The 16,811-nt window shown below is 45.7% G+C and overlaps 2 protein-coding genes across 5 annotated transcripts; both read right to left on the reverse strand.

The window, feature by feature from the left end:
- Positions 1–874: 874 nt before the first annotated feature.
- Positions 875–6,878, reverse strand: gfod2 (glucose-fructose oxidoreductase domain containing 2). 2 transcript variants are annotated; one of them, XM_018751390.2, is made up of 3 exons: positions 6,708–6,878; positions 5,393–5,766; positions 875–3,002 (listed from the first exon to the last, which is right to left on the reverse strand). In XM_018751390.2, exons 2-3 carry the CDS (start codon positions 5,643–5,645, stop codon positions 2,083–2,085), a joined length of 1,173 nt encoding a protein of 390 aa, XP_018606906.1. In that variant the 5' UTR covers positions 5,646–5,766; positions 6,708–6,878; the 3' UTR covers positions 875–2,082. The 2 variants fall into 2 exon arrangements, with proteins under 2 accessions (XP_018606906.1, XP_018606907.1); XM_018751391.2 differs by lacking the exon at positions 6,708–6,878 and adding an exon at positions 6,087–6,645.
- Positions 6,879–8,784: 1,906 nt separating this feature from the next.
- cenpt (centromere protein T) lies at positions 8,785–16,811 on the reverse strand. Of its 3 annotated transcripts, none has more exons than XM_018751383.2 (14): positions 16,283–16,811; positions 16,086–16,187; positions 15,821–15,935; positions 14,838–14,988; positions 13,987–14,080; positions 13,583–13,719; positions 13,430–13,496; positions 13,076–13,212; positions 12,091–12,597; positions 11,148–11,603; positions 10,779–10,878; positions 10,475–10,642; positions 9,932–10,036; positions 8,785–9,801 (listed from the first exon to the last, which is right to left on the reverse strand). In XM_018751383.2, the coding sequence occupies exons 2-14, from the start codon at positions 16,172–16,174 to the stop codon at positions 9,672–9,674; spliced, it is 2,256 nt and encodes a 751-aa protein (XP_018606899.1). In that variant the 5' UTR covers positions 16,175–16,187; positions 16,283–16,811; the 3' UTR covers positions 8,785–9,671. The 3 variants fall into 3 exon arrangements, with proteins under 3 accessions (XP_018606899.1, XP_018606897.1, XP_018606900.1); XM_018751381.2 differs by having other exon boundaries at positions 11,719–12,597; XM_018751384.2 differs by lacking the exons at positions 14,838–14,988; positions 15,821–15,935; positions 16,086–16,187; positions 16,283–16,811 and having other exon boundaries at positions 11,719–12,597; positions 13,583–13,714; positions 13,987–14,067.

A 16,811-nucleotide genomic window follows, 5' to 3' on the forward strand; every position in this document is an offset into this window, starting at 1 on the left:
AGCAGCTGTGTTTGTCTTCTCGTCCTGTTACACAGACTGAGAGAAGCTCCTCGTTTGTTGCTCCACCCCTGGGGGTCCCTGAAGAACCCTTGTTGGCGAGGACCACCCCCATGGATCCTCACCCTCACACACTAGTATACAGGTCCAGAGTAGGAGCCGTTCAAAACCACTTGACACCACTGGCTCCATGAAACATCCTCTCAAAAGAAATCCACCATACACCCATGAGCAACATTTATTGAAACACATGGAAATATTCAAATAAACATTGTGTAAGAAAAATGTCAACACCACACATTGGCAAATAAAACACAAACCTAAATAGCACAAATAATAAATATTGATCTATAAAAATATGTACAACTTAGTTTTTAAATCCTGTTCTACCAGTGAACATGACATCAGAGCAGAGACCAGGACAGTCCAGAGTCCAATAAATACAGTGTTTCAACAAAAAAGTAAGTCCGTGAGCCTCTATGTGCTTGCACACATGACACAAAACTCACACAGAAGACCAACAGGACAACAGTGACATCACTAAATTAACAGCCTTCTGCATACAGTTCAGAGAGCGTGACCCTTGGGCCAAACATTCATCTAGTCCTTTCTGCACTTTTATTATATTTACACATTTTGAAACCGATATTTTAACCCAATTTCAAGTTATCTAGAAGACAAGAGTTGAGCATTTTTACCACATACAGCAAAGAGATGTCTTTAAGGTTCTATATTATGTTAAAACTTAATATAGAAGTAAATTACCAAGTTTTTTAAAAAAAAAAAAAGTTTTCAGTCAGAACTATACAATTTGTAAAGTCTTTGTAATGTATTATAATAATAATAATAATAATAATAATAATATACCCATCCCCCTGTAGGCATGAAATACACACACACACACATTCAGATCTTAGTATGGTTAGAATTTCTGTATTACACACACACCCCTGTGTGGGGGGGGGGGAAAGAAAAAAAAAGTAGGCACAAATGAACACTTAGGTGACCTTGCATTTAAGGAGTTTTTTTGGCAGCTGAACTAAAGATGTCCAGACAGGTCCGCTTTGAGGCAGGCAACAGAGAGCCTCCTGTGGAATGCAAGTACACTCCATCCGCTCACATCAAAGCACGCAGGTGGGATGTGCGTTGGTACAGTGCACACACTGTAATGAGCATGTGCTGAGGGAAGGAGTCATCGTGAGGGGTGTCCTACATGCGGGGGGGGGGGGGTTACAGTAAGGCAAAAAAGCACCAGGTATGACCACGTTCAGTGTGTGGAACAACAGACCCACATCTGCCACAAACTGAACAGGTTCCTATGCTCCCTGGGGAGGGACACCTGAGCACAACTGACTAATCAAAACAAGTGAAAGACTCAAAACAGCACTGAAATGGACCAGAAATTTCCACGCAACTGCTAGGGAACCTTTAAACACACGTTCATATGTTCAGTGCTCATATTCAGTTACCCTTGACTGCGAATGAGAAAACTGCACACTTCACTCTGAAAGACTGCTGTTTGGCTGCTGGCAACGTGGTGAACCTGAGAAAGTAGCCTGGATTTGACTGACCGCACAGATTCTGCCATGGAAATAGTAGGAGTGAACCTCATTCCTGCCTCTCATTATGAACTGGGAATCAACCCAGTGGGTCCTCATCCAGTTGCTTGGTTCCAGTGGCTCTGACACAGCAGGCTGATCTCTGACCTCTCACCCTTGACCTGTCAGGCAGTGGGGGCTCTGAATGGGAAGGTGTGGCTAGCATCCCTGAATCCTGCTCCCCTCACCCTGCTAGGGCAGCACTGAAGAAGTCAGTGTCCAAAGCTAAGGGTATGCTGGGTATTGCCCCAGTGCAGCTCTTTGTTAATCACTTGTGTTCTACCAGGTGTCCGTTAAAATGTCTTCTAAAACATGTCAGTCTGTGGCTCTCCAGGACAGGAGCTGAATGCACAAACCTGGAGACCTGCTCTGTTGGAAACCTGAACAAGGGGTACCGTGTTCACACCCACGAGGACCAAAATCACTAGGCGTAGCTCGGCAAGGACAGAAACTGACGTGTGAAGGGCAGAGTAGCTTAAACCCCACCTTAACACCCAGGCCCTGCCCGCTGCAGCACCTCGCAGAGATTGTGGTTGGTGTCGGGCTCCTCTGTCATCACCTCCACACGCTCCCATTCACCGGTGCGATTAGACCGCTTAATTGCGTCCACCACAGTCTGCACGTACAGCCCATCCTCGAAGGTGGCGGCCGCAGCCATGGGCCGCAGGTCCCAGGTGCGCCGGTCCTCCTGGCCCTGGAAGGAGAGGCGCAGTGCCTGCACCATACAGGCCATTCCCCTCAGATAGGGGGGAGGGATGTCGCACAGCCCCACTCCTGAGGTCTCCGACAGCAAAAGCTCCTCCTGGGAGGCGCTGTTCCTTTGGCCGTAGAGGTCTGTGCCACGGACCACCAGGCGGCCAGCTGAGCCCACCACCATGACCTCATGCACGAAGGTGCCCGGCATGTTAAAGTTGAGTGTGACGGTGCAACATACCCCACCGCCACTGCTAACCTTGCCCCCATTCCCTTCAGCCCCGTCCATCAGCATCTGGAAGAAGCAGAAGTCGTCGCTGGTGACCCGCCGGATGCCTCGGATAGTGCCGTTCTGACCCACGAAGGTGCGCAGCAGCCCGTGGACCCGCTCTGCCCGGCGGCCTGTCAGGTAGCTCAGCAGGTCCACCAAGTAGGAGCCCATGGAGTGCAGGCCACCGCCACCCATCAGCTCATCGCAGGTCCAGCCATAGGTGTCGCTCAGCAGACTGCCCCCGTACACGCGTGCATCACAGACCTGTAGCTCGCCCACGTAGCCCTCGCTCAGCAGGCGGCGCATGTGCACGAAGGCGGGCAGAAAGCGCAGCATGTTGCCCATGAGGCTCATGAGCTGAGGGTAGTAGCGTGCTGCTGTCACCATTCTGAAGGCATCTGCTGACGTGGCAGCCTTCTCGCACATCACATTCTTACCAATACCTACAGGGAGAATGAGGACATGATGTAATGAGCATATTGGAATTACCAAGAAATGTTTTTCAACTTCCAGCTGCAGTACCCTTCAGTAAGGTAGTTACCCTAAAATCACTCCAGTAAAAATTACAATTATTTACCCATTTATTTAGCAGGGTAAGTAGTTTAATACTGTAAGATGCTTTGAATCAAAGTGTAAATATTGATTTTCTACAGCTGTTGTCTCAATACCTGAATGAAAAATGACACCTCTTGCTTCAGTCACATGTTCACGATTCACTGAGAAAAATGGTTGACAGATGACAAGTTGTGACTTTTAAACACTAGTGGCATTCTGTTGCTGACATTCACGCAGCCCTTCAACTGTGTGCGGACATGCAGTGCACCAATACACCCCCTAGCGACTGCCTGCAAACTGCCTCTTATGATATCCATGAAGAAAAGCAGAGTTAGGGTGTGGATGTTGGCAAAACTTGTCCTTCAGAGCTAAACGTGAACACAACATTTTTCTTTCAGGTGGTCCTGATGGTGCACAGTTCAATATTGTTACGCATTTCTCTGGAAGGTCAATATGCTAATTGCTTTTGGTAAGAACTCTGTAATAAACCACTGATGGCCAAAGCAGCAGTCAGTGTCTTTTTTTTGATCCAGAGAAATGATGGTTAAGTGCCATATTCAAGGAAGAAACACAAGAGGCCTGCTTGGAATGTAATCCAACAATCATCATGATACCTGTGCTCCATGCTGAACACTGCTGTCTCAAGCAGAAACCGCACTGGTACTCAAGGAGACAAGAGTGAACTGACCCAGAGCCTGGGGGGTGGAGTTGTCTATCTGTCCAGGTCCCAACCCGAGACAGGAAAGGGGAGGGGGAAAAAAAAAAAAAAAAAAAAAAAAAAACAGACCCAGAGGGCCAGAACAATGCATTTCCCCCATAGGATTGGACCTGGATGAGGGCATAAGGCTTCCTGGGATGAAAACCTCCAGCTTCCTGTTTGTACTGTGGGACAAGGGGAGGGAGGCACTGGAGGAAACACAGTAAGGCCTTGGTGCTCGCATGGTGGTGCTCTTTACAAACTGACTGTAAATCTGGTCCACCCTAGTTGAGCAGGTCTTTTTTTTTAACTGTAATTATATTCTCTTGTCTTATTTTAAAATACATTTCTCTTTTAAATATATTGTCTTGTTTGCACAGTCCACAGAGTTGACTATATTAACATTTCCCTACAGGTGTATATGTGTATAACTGTATGTGACAAAGTCTTAAATCTTGAACAAACATATTCCTGTGACAGAAATGATCCCCTCCCAAATGGCATACACGGTCATGTGATCATAACCCAGTTGATAGGAACATCACATCAACCGCCTCAATACCCCCCTGTCCCACTTGTTGAGGCAGAGTGCAGGACGCGAGCCAAACACCAAGCACAAGAAAGGGAAGTTCTTCATGGGTCAACTTCCTGGCCCCCGGGCACTAGACTTATATTCTCAAGACGGTTCAACAAACACACACGACTGTAAACTAGTGAGGAGCACAGCGCGCACACACACACGAGCCACAGAAAGGCATGGAGCTGTAAAGACACACTCCTGTAACACTGCCTGCCCAGAGGCCAGAACTAAAGCAGGAAGCTGGAGTCATCAAGGAGGAATTTGGCAAGACAAACACACCCAGGAGGACATATGGACACAACCTAGTACTGATTAGAGTCGCTCCTGCTCCCAGTCCTCACGTTCTTTCAGAGATGCCCCACAAACGGGATATTAAATTAATAAAGGCAGGAAAAGTAAAAGGCCATCAAAGTTGAGGTACACACAGAAAATGCCCTGAAGTCAGAGACCTTACACTCACACACTTCCTAGCAATGAGAATCAAAAAAAACTGTCACATGGACATGTGTGCAGGGCATGTTCCCAGTGCTGTTCCCACTGGAATGCCTCAACATGTTCGCTTGCCTCACTGCGGCACAACATGAAGGGGGGGTGGAACTTGCGGTCAAGTCAAGTGTTGAAACCGCCGGTGAACCAGCTTTCTGAACACAGCCCACAGGGTCACAAACATACCTATACACCTCCAGGGGTTTCACACATAACCTGCATACCGGTTGCTATAAGGAACACAAACTATCAGCCTCCGTAAGCTCTACTATAATGTTTGTAGTGTTTATAGGTTACCCTTATCGCACCACCGCCAAGAGCATTATCACAGAACTGCAGCATTGCCACAACAACATTTCTGTGGTGACAGGAAGCAGACAGTCCTAAGGGTGGGATAAACATCCTGGCTGGAAGCAGAGCAACTACATCCAGAGCAGATTGGGGCGCATCAGATCAAGACATGGCTCACCGTCGAGTAAAGCACACACACGCAGATCTGACACACACACACTCACCGAGGGCCTTGACGGCAATCTGGCGCGTGAGGGGCGGCGGGATATTAATGCACACAAGGTCAACGTCGGGGTGCAGCAACACGTCGTCCGTGTGGCTCGTGTGGAAAGGGATGTTGAACTCCTGTGCCAACAGCCGTGCTTCCTCATCTGTCCGGCCCCACAGTGCTTGCACCACAAAACCCTCCGCGCGCAGCAGTGGCACCAGGACCCGTGCTGTGCTCCCTGTCCCAAACACACCCACTCCTGGCAACATGGTCCCCTGCGGTCAGGCCTGCATCACCAGCACTGGTGACCTCTGAACCAGCACTGCAGGGCACTTTACTGGCTGTCACTGGGCAGGACAAGGTTGATCTCACTTCCACAGCGATGTGTCTCTGAAAAGGAGCAAAAAAAGTATTGAGACAAACTGTAGCATGTTGGGAGGGGAGGGAGGGTGAACAAAGAAGTTGTACAGGTTCATTTTCTCCTGCACACAGTGTACTGTACAATGAAATGTTGCTGTTTGGGTTCACTGGTCACTACGGAAACATGTGGTCGTATTGTATCCAGGGGAGAGAAGGTGTGGCTATTAGCAGCCAATTATAAACACACAAAGAAAACAATAGAAGTACTGTATTTCAAACAGGGTCAGTTTCAGGAGAGAAAAAAAAAAAAAAAAAAAAAAAAGCACAGAAAAAAATATGCTTGACAGTACCTGACAGGTCAAAGAGTGCCACCGGTTGAGTGGATGGGAGTATCGCAAGCAGGACACACAGACAGACATAGCAGATCTATTGACTGTATCTCATTTCCTGTCTCCAGCAGGATATTTGCCTGATTTTACATAAGCTAAAGCAAGGGAGTGGAGGCCCTGTGAGGACAGATCGGGAGACAGGTGCTCTGCGACCATGCCATGGTGTTGCGTTGAGGCACCTGCTGGTCCAGATGCTCAGGACCTCAGAGCTGCAGAACATGAAGCTCTGCTCTGCGTGTTTGCGGGCAAGCCAAGGCATCACAAGAATAACTCAACTGGAAGAACCGCAGGAAAAGAAGGAACAAGAAGAGAGCAGCGGGAACAGCAAACGCACATGCACATCGCGGATCGTTCGCTGACGCTGGTCAAGACCGAACACAAAATCAGAGATGATGGGGGCTCTGACTTCACCCACCGCTCAACCATAATTTCACCACCAGTGAGTCACCCCAATGGTTGGAGCGGGCGACCAAGCAAGCGTGTAACCACCGCACAGGAGGTACAGACCAAGTTCTGCTGCGTTCAGACCAAAAGCGGAAGCAGAGTCGCACGATAAACAACCAACAAACGCTCACTACTCACACATACGGGTCCCCCAATCCTCAGGGCCGCGCAGCACGTCCACGTTCCTTCGTCACCGAGCAGAGAGCGGCCAAACAGTGAGCCACACACGGCAGGCAGAACGCACTGAGGCTGCGCGGACACGCTACACAACTGTCGGTGGATCTGGCCACGCCCACTAAAAATGACCACGCTCGAGCTGTCAGGGCTTCTTAAAGGGCCAGTCCGGAGCTGCCGAAAAGAACATCCATTTCTTTGCATTCTAAAGCTGGGTGCGAGAGACTTCGTAAAGAAGTCTATGTGGAACAAATCATTTGCTGAATCATCATCACACGTCATCTGAATCGCTTGTCCCATACGGGGTCGCGGGGAGCCGGAGCCTAACCCGGCAACTCAGGGCGGAAGGCTGGAGGGGGAGGGGACACACCCAGGATGGGACGCCAGCCCATCGCAAGGCACCCCAAGCGGGACTTGAACCCCAGACCCACCAAAGAGCAGGACCCGGTCCAACCCACTGCACCCCCATTTGCTGAATCCTGTATTTTAATAAAAATTACAAGTTTATCCTACAATATATCTTTCTTGCATTTGCATTTATTTATTTAGCAGATGCTTTTCTCCAAAGCAACTTCCAATGAACTCTATGTAGTGTTACCAGCCCACCCACCTTATTCACCAAGGAAACTTACACTAGATACACTACTTTTTGTTTCAAGTTTCACAATTTCCCCTATTTGCAGCTATTCCATAGTTCTATAGCTCCATAGTTCATAGCTAATGAGAGAAAACATTAAAAAAGCCACTGCCAAAGTCAAATCATTAAAATATTTGAAATGTCATAAAACCGACCATTATTCTTCGTATCCCATTCCTTCTGCATTTCAGGTAGCCTTCTATCACTCTGCAGCAATACTGAGATTTCTGTTAACTTCAATATTCAAGTTTAGGCTACAGCCTTCATAATAGGTCTTGCACCTAACTTATCTTTGTGGGGTGTGGTACCAAGACTCACCTGGGATGAACACCATAGGCAGCTATAAATCACTCAGGTGTAGTTTTGTTAGGGCATACTTTATTGAAGTATTTATTCTTTTCTTCTAAACCTGATAAGTTCACGAGCACCAGTCGTGTGGCAAACATGGGCCTCTCTGGACATAAATCTGTCCTCCTCCTTGTGACTTCCCCGTGCTGGCAGTGTTCTTTGCAGTGCTTGGGCTGGACCTCGATTGTACTAATAAAATATTTCACACTATTACTTGCAAGAGTTCTTGCTATTGTTCCACAGCAATTAGCCCAAGCATTCTGAGGGCACAATTAACACTTTGAAGCATGGTAGTTAAAAATACATTTTAAAAAGCTTGCATTGCACTAAACCAGCAACAGTCAGACACAGGTTTCTTGAGTTGGACAGTATGAGTTTCCATGATTTTTGTTATTTGGCTGACTGGTAATTATATAGAAGTCCATCCAAAAAAAAAAAAAAAAAAAAAAGCTGCCATGCTACCCTCAGTGTTCAATCCATTCCACAGCCACTTCTAAGTTTATTTTTTAGTTATATTAATCAATTTGTTCTACCATATCTGTACAAAGGTCCCAGCATCCCAAACTGTATGAAGATAAAAATTACTAAAGGAAATGTTCATATTTGCATAACTTGTATGCACATGTACTAACACTCAGTTACACAGCGTAACAAAAGACCCCCTACAAATTTTGTACTCTATAGTACACTACAGGCTGCTTATTGCTTTCTATTCTCAAAGCAAGGCTGAGTATGAAGGATGCCAGGTAGGTCATGAGGTGGGAAGAACTAGTCTAATGCATGGAGATACTGACAGTTTTAGTGCAGGGAGAGCACAATTTCAAAATGGAGAACAGCAACACAACTTAACACAGCACACCCTGCTTGCTAGGTGATTTCCCAATACACCTTTGAGAGCAAGCCTGACCTCACTGAACAGCAAAGACAGAGGGTAACATCACTGTCTACAGTAAAATGTAGACTTTTTTCCCCCCACTTAACTGATGCCACTCTCCCCTACTGAGGACCTTTACTAGCTTTTCTGCTACAATTTATAATTAATAAAAAAAAAAAAAAAAAAAAAAAAAAAAAAAAAAAAAAAACCCACAGGATTTTGCACTGCCTTTCTGTTCCTCCATAATCCAGAAGGGTTGGGTAGAAGACACAAATTTCTTTATTTTTTTTTAAAAAAAAAAAAAGGGGGAAAAAGAAATCCATCCTTGCAAGGACACACCGCAGAACCAAGTTCTCTTTCGCACAGTGGTCCTTCAGGTCATAGGCTTTGGTTGTCACTGCATACTATATTTACCTGGGTTAACACTGCTTGCTGGCAGTTACAACAGCAATATGTCAATTCCTTTTAATAGAGAGAGAGTGAACATTTTAACCACGAGTGAAATTAAATTGTTTTTAAACTGCAATTAAAATCAGAAAGGAGCTAAACAAACATTTAAATAGCATCATTCTGTATAATACATCTCCAAACATGGCATCCCACTCAAGCCATCCGTAGCATGTTGGTTGCTTAGCAGCCCTATCACCAGAGGAAATTATAGATTAATCTAGGTACTTTGCACTGTAACAGAACCTGTAGAGCTTTTAGAGACTGCAGCATAAATTTAGATCTTATGTCTGAAAAGACTGTGCAGATCCATGACATGGCTGGATGTTGTTACTTATGTTTTATATTTTTTTGCTCTGCTTTTTAAATGAAGTTTATTTCCACTCTGTGAAAGATAAAATTTATACAGACAACAGCAAAAAAGTAAACAAATCTGATTTGAAAAAGTTATTTCAGCTTGTTTCATGACACATGCTGTCGTCTGCTACAGCTGTGAGAACACAGACTACGGCACTTTCTTGGCTGTTTTTTTTAAATAGCTTTGCACAGATAGATCACAGTTCCAGAGCTTCTTTAGTAAAGATTCGCTAAAGGGCTATGCTTGTCTCAGCCACGGCATTGTTCATCTCCTCTGCATGGGCACAACCTTGTTCCCACTGGTTGCGACTGGGATGAGTAGCTTCCTATACCCCTGGGGGAAGTATCGCTCAATGAGCGCAGTCACTGGCATGCTGTCCGTCACAAAGCCCTGTCTGAAGAGATGGCCATAGGTTAGCACCCTAAACTGGAGACAAAGTACTGGTGCTGAGCAGTCTTAGGACTAACACAGATCTACAGATCAGCACAGCCTAGCAGCATGATCAACAGCAGGTACCAGCTCACCTCCTCAGAAGCAGCTCAACATCCTCTACTTGAATGGTTGTTCTCTTGGCGTGGGCAGCATACGCCTCCAGGTCATCAGCCAAGCGGTCAAAATATTTATCCATACTGTAGGATGATGGACAATGCATGTTACTGCTATTCAGTCTTTACCCAAGGCTTCCACTTGTCTTCCCAGATATCATCAGCTTCACTGCACAAACCAAACACTTTTCTTCAGTAAGGCTGAAGATATCAAAGGGGTGTCCTATATGACTATGACCCATTCAAGTCCAAGTAGCCCAACTCTTGTACCGGAAGACTGTGATATTATGTGTAGAGCACTAGAAATAGAAAAGCATGTAAACAATGAGCACTATGGGAGAAACTGGCTGAATGCAGGGATTCATCAGGTACAGAATGGAGTATACTGGCTGTGATGCTTTACTGACTAAAGAAACACTCCCTCAGCAACCTTCCATCTCTGTGAAAGAATTTCCAAAGTTGCTACAGTAACCCCTTGGCCTTAACTACCAGAATACACTGGCATAGCACCTTTGGCCTTACATTTCCTTGAGCACTGGGTAGATGTCAGAGGACACCTTGGTCTTTGCAAAATGCTTGAAGGTGGACATCACATAGCTTCTAGGCAGGGCAGGGTTTTTGTCGGTGGCTGGAGCCCGCTGCTTCAGCTGAGGTTTACGTTTGGCAGCTGCAGCAGCCTTGGAAAACTGCCTGGGGACACAGAGCATCCAATTTTCATACACTGGTCCTGCTGAAAGCATACTCTTTTACACAGACAAGCTAGAATTTCCTATTGTCAACCATGAGTAAATATCTAAGCTTCAGGTAAGGAGGCAGAGCTACTTGCCTTTTACTCTTTGTTTTGAGGAAGTTAGGTGTGGTCTGAGGTTCAGGAGTCTGTATATTCCTTTTCTGTCGAACAAAGGCCGGGGTCTTCATGGAGAACTCTACCATGTAGCCAGAGATGGAACCAGAGGAATGAACAGAAGAAATCTACACTATTTAACTTGCATTCCTTTATTTACATTGAGCTCTATGTAAAAACTTTAAATATCTGTGGGATGAGTTTGTCACTGAACACATGAATGAACCACAACCATCCTTATACCAATTATATCCTGTTCTGGTGCAATTTTGTTTTGACAGTCAGAACTTTCAGTGGTATCCTAAATGTGCAAAAAAGTTCTAATTTGGTACCTCCGCAAAAGTGGTATACCTTCACTCAGAAACCCATCATCTTGATCACTTTCTCGCTTGCCTTCCTCTCCCTGGCTGGCTTCTGTTGCACCAAGATCTCCGTCTTCTCGGGTGGGGGTGAGCACAGGGCTCACATCACCCTCCAGAGGCTCTAGATCTCGACTGGGACTCCAACTGTATTTGTTCTGGAGATCCTCTGTGAGAATCTCTCTACTGGTGTTAGTTGGGATCCCCACCTCCTCAACTTCAGTCTTTCCCGTTAACTCTGCTGTCTTCCAGCTCCTCCTGCTGGGGAGGTTCCTGGGTCCCAAGGAAGGGGTCCATGGTGTGTGTGGTGAGGACAGCAGTGGTGAACCTTCCACTTCTTGATTTTTGACTTCCACCTCTGAGTCAGTGTGCCAGCCACCACTTGCCTCTTTCTCTGAGGAAGAGGCATCTTGGGCTGCACCTGCCCATATAGGAGAAACTCCAGCCTCTAAAAATTAAAACTGAATTACATAAGAAACAGACAAAAAGTGCCTGCAAGTCATACATAAGATAATGCAATAAAGAACCAAGAAGGGGGACACAATTTCAGCCTACATACTCACCTGTGTCCATACATTGAAGGGCAGAGCTCAGGCTCCTATAACCCTGTTCCCTTTTCATCACCCTATGGAGCATTGCACTACCTTCAGAGTGCAAGGATCTCTGTCGTGCCATGCGCTGGACTGGCAATACCTGCTCTTCTGATCTAATTTGGTCTGGCTGAGGAAGAGGATCTGACACCATCTCGTCTTTGCCAGATTCTGAAGTGAACGCTAGTTTCTTTTGAGATTTATCCCCTTCCTCTTCCTCAATCTGCAACTCATCCCCTGATCCTCCTCCTTCCTGCATTTGTAAATCATCTGCTGGTTCTTCATCCTTCTTTTCAGATTCTATAACAACCTCTTTTACACAAAGGTCTAAAATGTGTTGCTTACCAAACTGGACAAGTTCCTGCACCTCCACAGTGTCATTCCTATGTGCTTGTTCAGACTCTTTGTCCACTTCCTCTACTCCTAACTTCTCTTCATGTAGTTGGAACTTAACTTCCATCTTTCCTTCCCTCCTATCTCTTTCAATTATGTTCTCTTCCACACTGTCTCTGGGCCATTGACCTGCCTCCTCATACTGTGCCCTCATACCAGCCTCCTGTTCTTTTTCCCTATCAGGGCCTGACAGCTCCATATAACCCTGTTTGTCTTTAGCCTCTTTCTGGACCTCTTGAGCCTTGTTTCTCTGGGTTTCCATACTAGTTATTGCATCTCTCTCTGCAATGGAGATGTTGGCTGCAGGGCTCTGTGACACTGGCAGGGAATAGAGTGCAGTGCTGCTCATTATGATGTCAGTGGTGTCCATGGCAGTGAAGTCTGTGAAGCCCAGAGTAAACTTCTCCAGTGGTCCAGTCTCACTCCTTCTGTGGGCTAGAGTCAGACTCTGCTCCGTATCTGAGAAAAACAGATTGTAGAAATGGTTTATCTCCTCTCTATCAGTTACTGCTGCCTAATCAACAGCACATTTCATTCTACCAATATGGCTCAAGTTTCCCCAAGTAATGCACCTTGTCTTTTCCTTGTGCCTTAATTGCTGGACCAATGACTTACATCTAGTGCAATCACAACTACAAACAGCAGGAAACAAGGTACTGATCATTTTTGATCTTTGCATAATTTTGGTTTCTGATTCCAGATCAGTGTTACTTAATAGAAGTTACCTAAAGATCAAGGGGATTAATATTACAATAGATATACCTATATAGCCACTATTTTAAAAATAAAAAATAAAAGTTACATTTCAGACTGAAAAGTTTTATGCTTTAATCACAACAGGGTCTTCAGTTGAGCACAAACAACTTCAGGAAATAACTACATATTTGCTTGGCAAAAGCTGGTAAGATTCAAGTCCGTTGTCTCCCTAGGCGAGTACCTGTGTTCATTTTTCTAACAAGACGGTTCTGGACACCTTCCTCAAAGTTGTCCACATCAATGACCCTTCGTTTTACAGCCCTCCTCAGTCCCTGCTTCTCTGTGCTGGGGTCCACATAGGGGGTGTTCAGGGACAAGCTGGTATGATTAAATGAACAGAACACATTTTGAAGGTCAGAGGAGACACACAGCAATCCTTGCAACAACTTGGTTAAGTCTCACTGTTCGGTCTAAAGCCTACACAGATAAGCTGTTCTGAGGAGTGACACTACTGAGACTAGTAAATAATCTAGTATCTGTAAACCTCAAACCTTTGTGTATGACTTGTGAAAAGCTCCATTTCACCTCAGTTTACCTTACAGACTGAGGAGACAAGGTGGACAGGTGACCTGTTTCATCGGGCTGCTGCTCATCCAACCGATCTGAAAGGTATATTGACAAATATAAACAAAAAGGCAAATGATACATTTTGGCACCTGCAAACAGTCTTTAAGGGTAAACCCTTTACCTTCTCCTTCATTAAGCTTCTTCACGAACATGGACAGGTTGATGTTCTTCTGCGGCCTCTTCCTGCTGATCCCCCTGATGGCTGTAGTGACACTTGCAATGGTAAGGTCTGGAAGCTCCAGGTCTGTCATCTCTACACTGGATGATGGCATCATAGCCAAAATACCAACAAAGTCACAACTGAAGCAAACTGAGGCCACCAACCATACAACGTATCAGTTACATTTCATTGCTGTGTCCAGAAGGGGGAGGTTTGTACAATTGCATCATTCCCTGAGAAGGAAAATGCATATGTTTGCATAAACAGAAGTACAGAATTCTGACTGCAAAGTGAGATGTCACCTCTAGGCAGTAAGCAACTAACTCCAGAGAAAGCGCTATCATTTGAACACCAGAAAGACCCACCTGGGCTGGCTACTGTACACACTGGACTCAGCTGAACCTGGTTCTGTGTCCTCCTTTGTGGACTGGACTGGAACTAAGAGGGACATCTCTGGCTCTGAAGGGGTGAACACCAAAGAAAAATATCCCAAAAAGGTCATTTCTTGTCTCATTTAAGCCCTAAAACCAATCATCATTCACTTACGGTCACTACATTTCTGACAGACTGCTGGCTTTCTGGTTTTCCTTCCACCCTATTCACCTAAAATGATCCAGTTACTGACTGAAAACACACATACATACATACATACATACATACATACATACATTTTTACCAGCATTTCTTTAAATCATGCCAAAATTACTCAAAGCATGGAGGTAGGCAAACAGCATACACCTGAAGCTGACAGCTGAATTGCATGATTACACAACTAGTATATAACTTAAAAATACTGTACTGGTTTGAACTTTTGTATTATATACCACTTTGCTTAATATAAGCATCACACAGTACACAGATTTTTATGGACTCATTTAAGAAGTTTAATTAAGTTGCATCAATGTGCAGTTGCTCTCACACACACACACACACATTTTCAGAACCGCTTGTCCCTTACGGGGTCACGGGGAACCGGAGCCTAACCCGGCAACACAGGGCGTAAGGCCAGAGGGGGAAGGGGACACACCCAGGACGGGACGCCAGTCCGCCGCAAGGCACCCCAAGCGGGACTTGAACCCCAGACCCACCGGAGAGCAGGACTGCGGTCCAACCCACTGCGCCACCGCACCCCACAACAGTTGCTCTCAATGGTTAAGTAATACAAGCACCAATATAAGGAGCACACAATTACACAGATGCACATTTACAGACTCACCTGTCTGTAAGATTCCACGCAGGAGTCCTCGGGTTGTGACATCATCATCATCATCATCCAGTTGAAGAACGGAGCTTGGAGTTAAAGGTCTGGTCTTAGAGAACCTGGCAGACAGTCTCCTCTTCTCCTGGACAGGTGATTTGGAAGCACTCTGGAGAACAGGGATTTTCCAACCTTTCACACTATATACTGTTTCACAGTTCTGTCATAACACAGCATGGTTTCAGGACAGACACCAGCAGTCAAATGTACTTGTAATTTAACAAGGCACTGTAAAAATGTATCTTAAATATGATATGCTGCATATCAAAACTAAATTCTGCACACTTCATAAAAGGCTGATTCTTCCCACATGTTCTAGACCTGCTGAATTATGTCAGTGATTAGAGCATTAGAACACACTGATGTTACATAAAATATTATCATTTATCCATCCATCCATCTTCCTCCGCTTTATCCGGGGCCGGGTCGCGGGGGCAGCAGTCCGAGCAGAGTACTCCAGACTTCCCTCTCCCCGCACACCTCCTCCAGTTCCTCTGGGGGAACCCCAAGGCGTTCCCAGGCCAGCCGGGAGACATAGTCTCTCCAACGTGTCCTGGGTCTGCCCCGAGGCCTCCTCCCAGTGGGACAAGCCCGGAACACCTCTCCAGGGAGGCGTCCAGGAGGCATCCGGAACAGATGCCCGAGCCACCTCAACTGGCTCCTCTCGATGCGGAGGAGCAGCGGCTCTACTCCGAGCTCCTCCCGGGTGACTGAGCTCCTCACCCTATTATCATTTACTCTTCAGCAAATTTCATACTGACATAACCACTGATTACAAATACTTTGTAAATTCTGTAGTTAGAAAGAAGGCAGTTACTCAAATGACTGAGGACTTTGCTACATGGAAATGATATACTAGTTTACCAAGACCTATTGAATGAATGCTTTTGACTTGTGAAAACCACTAGAGTGTGCCACCATGGCTGGTCCATCCATCACACCTCATGAAGTCTTTCTTTCAGCTTCTGTCGCAGGGCCATGCGAGGGGACTGGAACCCTGCAGTACTGAGCTGCTGGGTACTTTGCCTGGTCCTGGAATTCTGAGACTGGACCATGCTAGTAGGTGGTGAAACCAGGAAATTAAGGAAAAGGGATACAATTACAAATTCATTTTACTTTTCTTATATGAGAGTTCACTAGTTTAAATTCATTTAGCAGTATATCAGTAAAATCCATCGATCTACAATCTGTTTGGGCTGCAGCTACCTGCGGGTGACGGGGCGCCTTGGCGACTCTGCGTGCAACAACTGCCTGAGGAGTACACGCGCAGATACATCCTCGTCCTCTAATTCCATCGTAACGTCGTAACTACATCACAGAAACAAAAGATACAAGTTCACATCGATTGACTCCAGAACTGCACAACTACAACAACCATCGAACCTGCCCGACATGCTACTTACCTGTTGTCAATTTGAATTTCTTCACAATATTTTGGGAAAAGTTGTCTGAAATAGTGGACTCAAGAAATGCACTTCCTCTCGTACACCAAAGCTGACGATTCCTTTTAGGTTTCTGTTGAGTTTTCGCTCCCGCCTTTATATTCAAGCAGGTATCATGTCACGACACGCCGCTTTCAAAAACGGCTCTTGGACGGTTAGGCAGCCCTCTGGGAGTTGTAGTCGTGAAACTACCGCCTAAAATTCTTGGAAGCGGGCCAATTAGGTCCATCGTGTTTTTCACAGCGTTTTAAAACAACAGTAGATACTTCTGCTAAGCTAAACTTAAGGCTAGTCTTTTGTTTCTAAATTTTTTTTTTGTTAACACAATGGGTCTTTTCCGTGAATGAACAAGTCCGAGAAAGGAAAACAGGAAGTGAAGCGCATTATGGGAGTTGCAGTTCCGGCTCCAGTGCTGTGGTGCTCAGAATAGCATACCGAAGAGCCAAACAACGCTGAAAGCAGGGGAAACTTCAGTGTGATTACAAGCGCC

This window comes from Scleropages formosus, chromosome 1 (genome assembly GCF_900964775.1).
Source record: "Scleropages formosus chromosome 1, fSclFor1.1, whole genome shotgun sequence".
Taxonomy (NCBI): Eukaryota; Metazoa; Chordata; class Actinopteri; order Osteoglossiformes; family Osteoglossidae; genus Scleropages; species Scleropages formosus.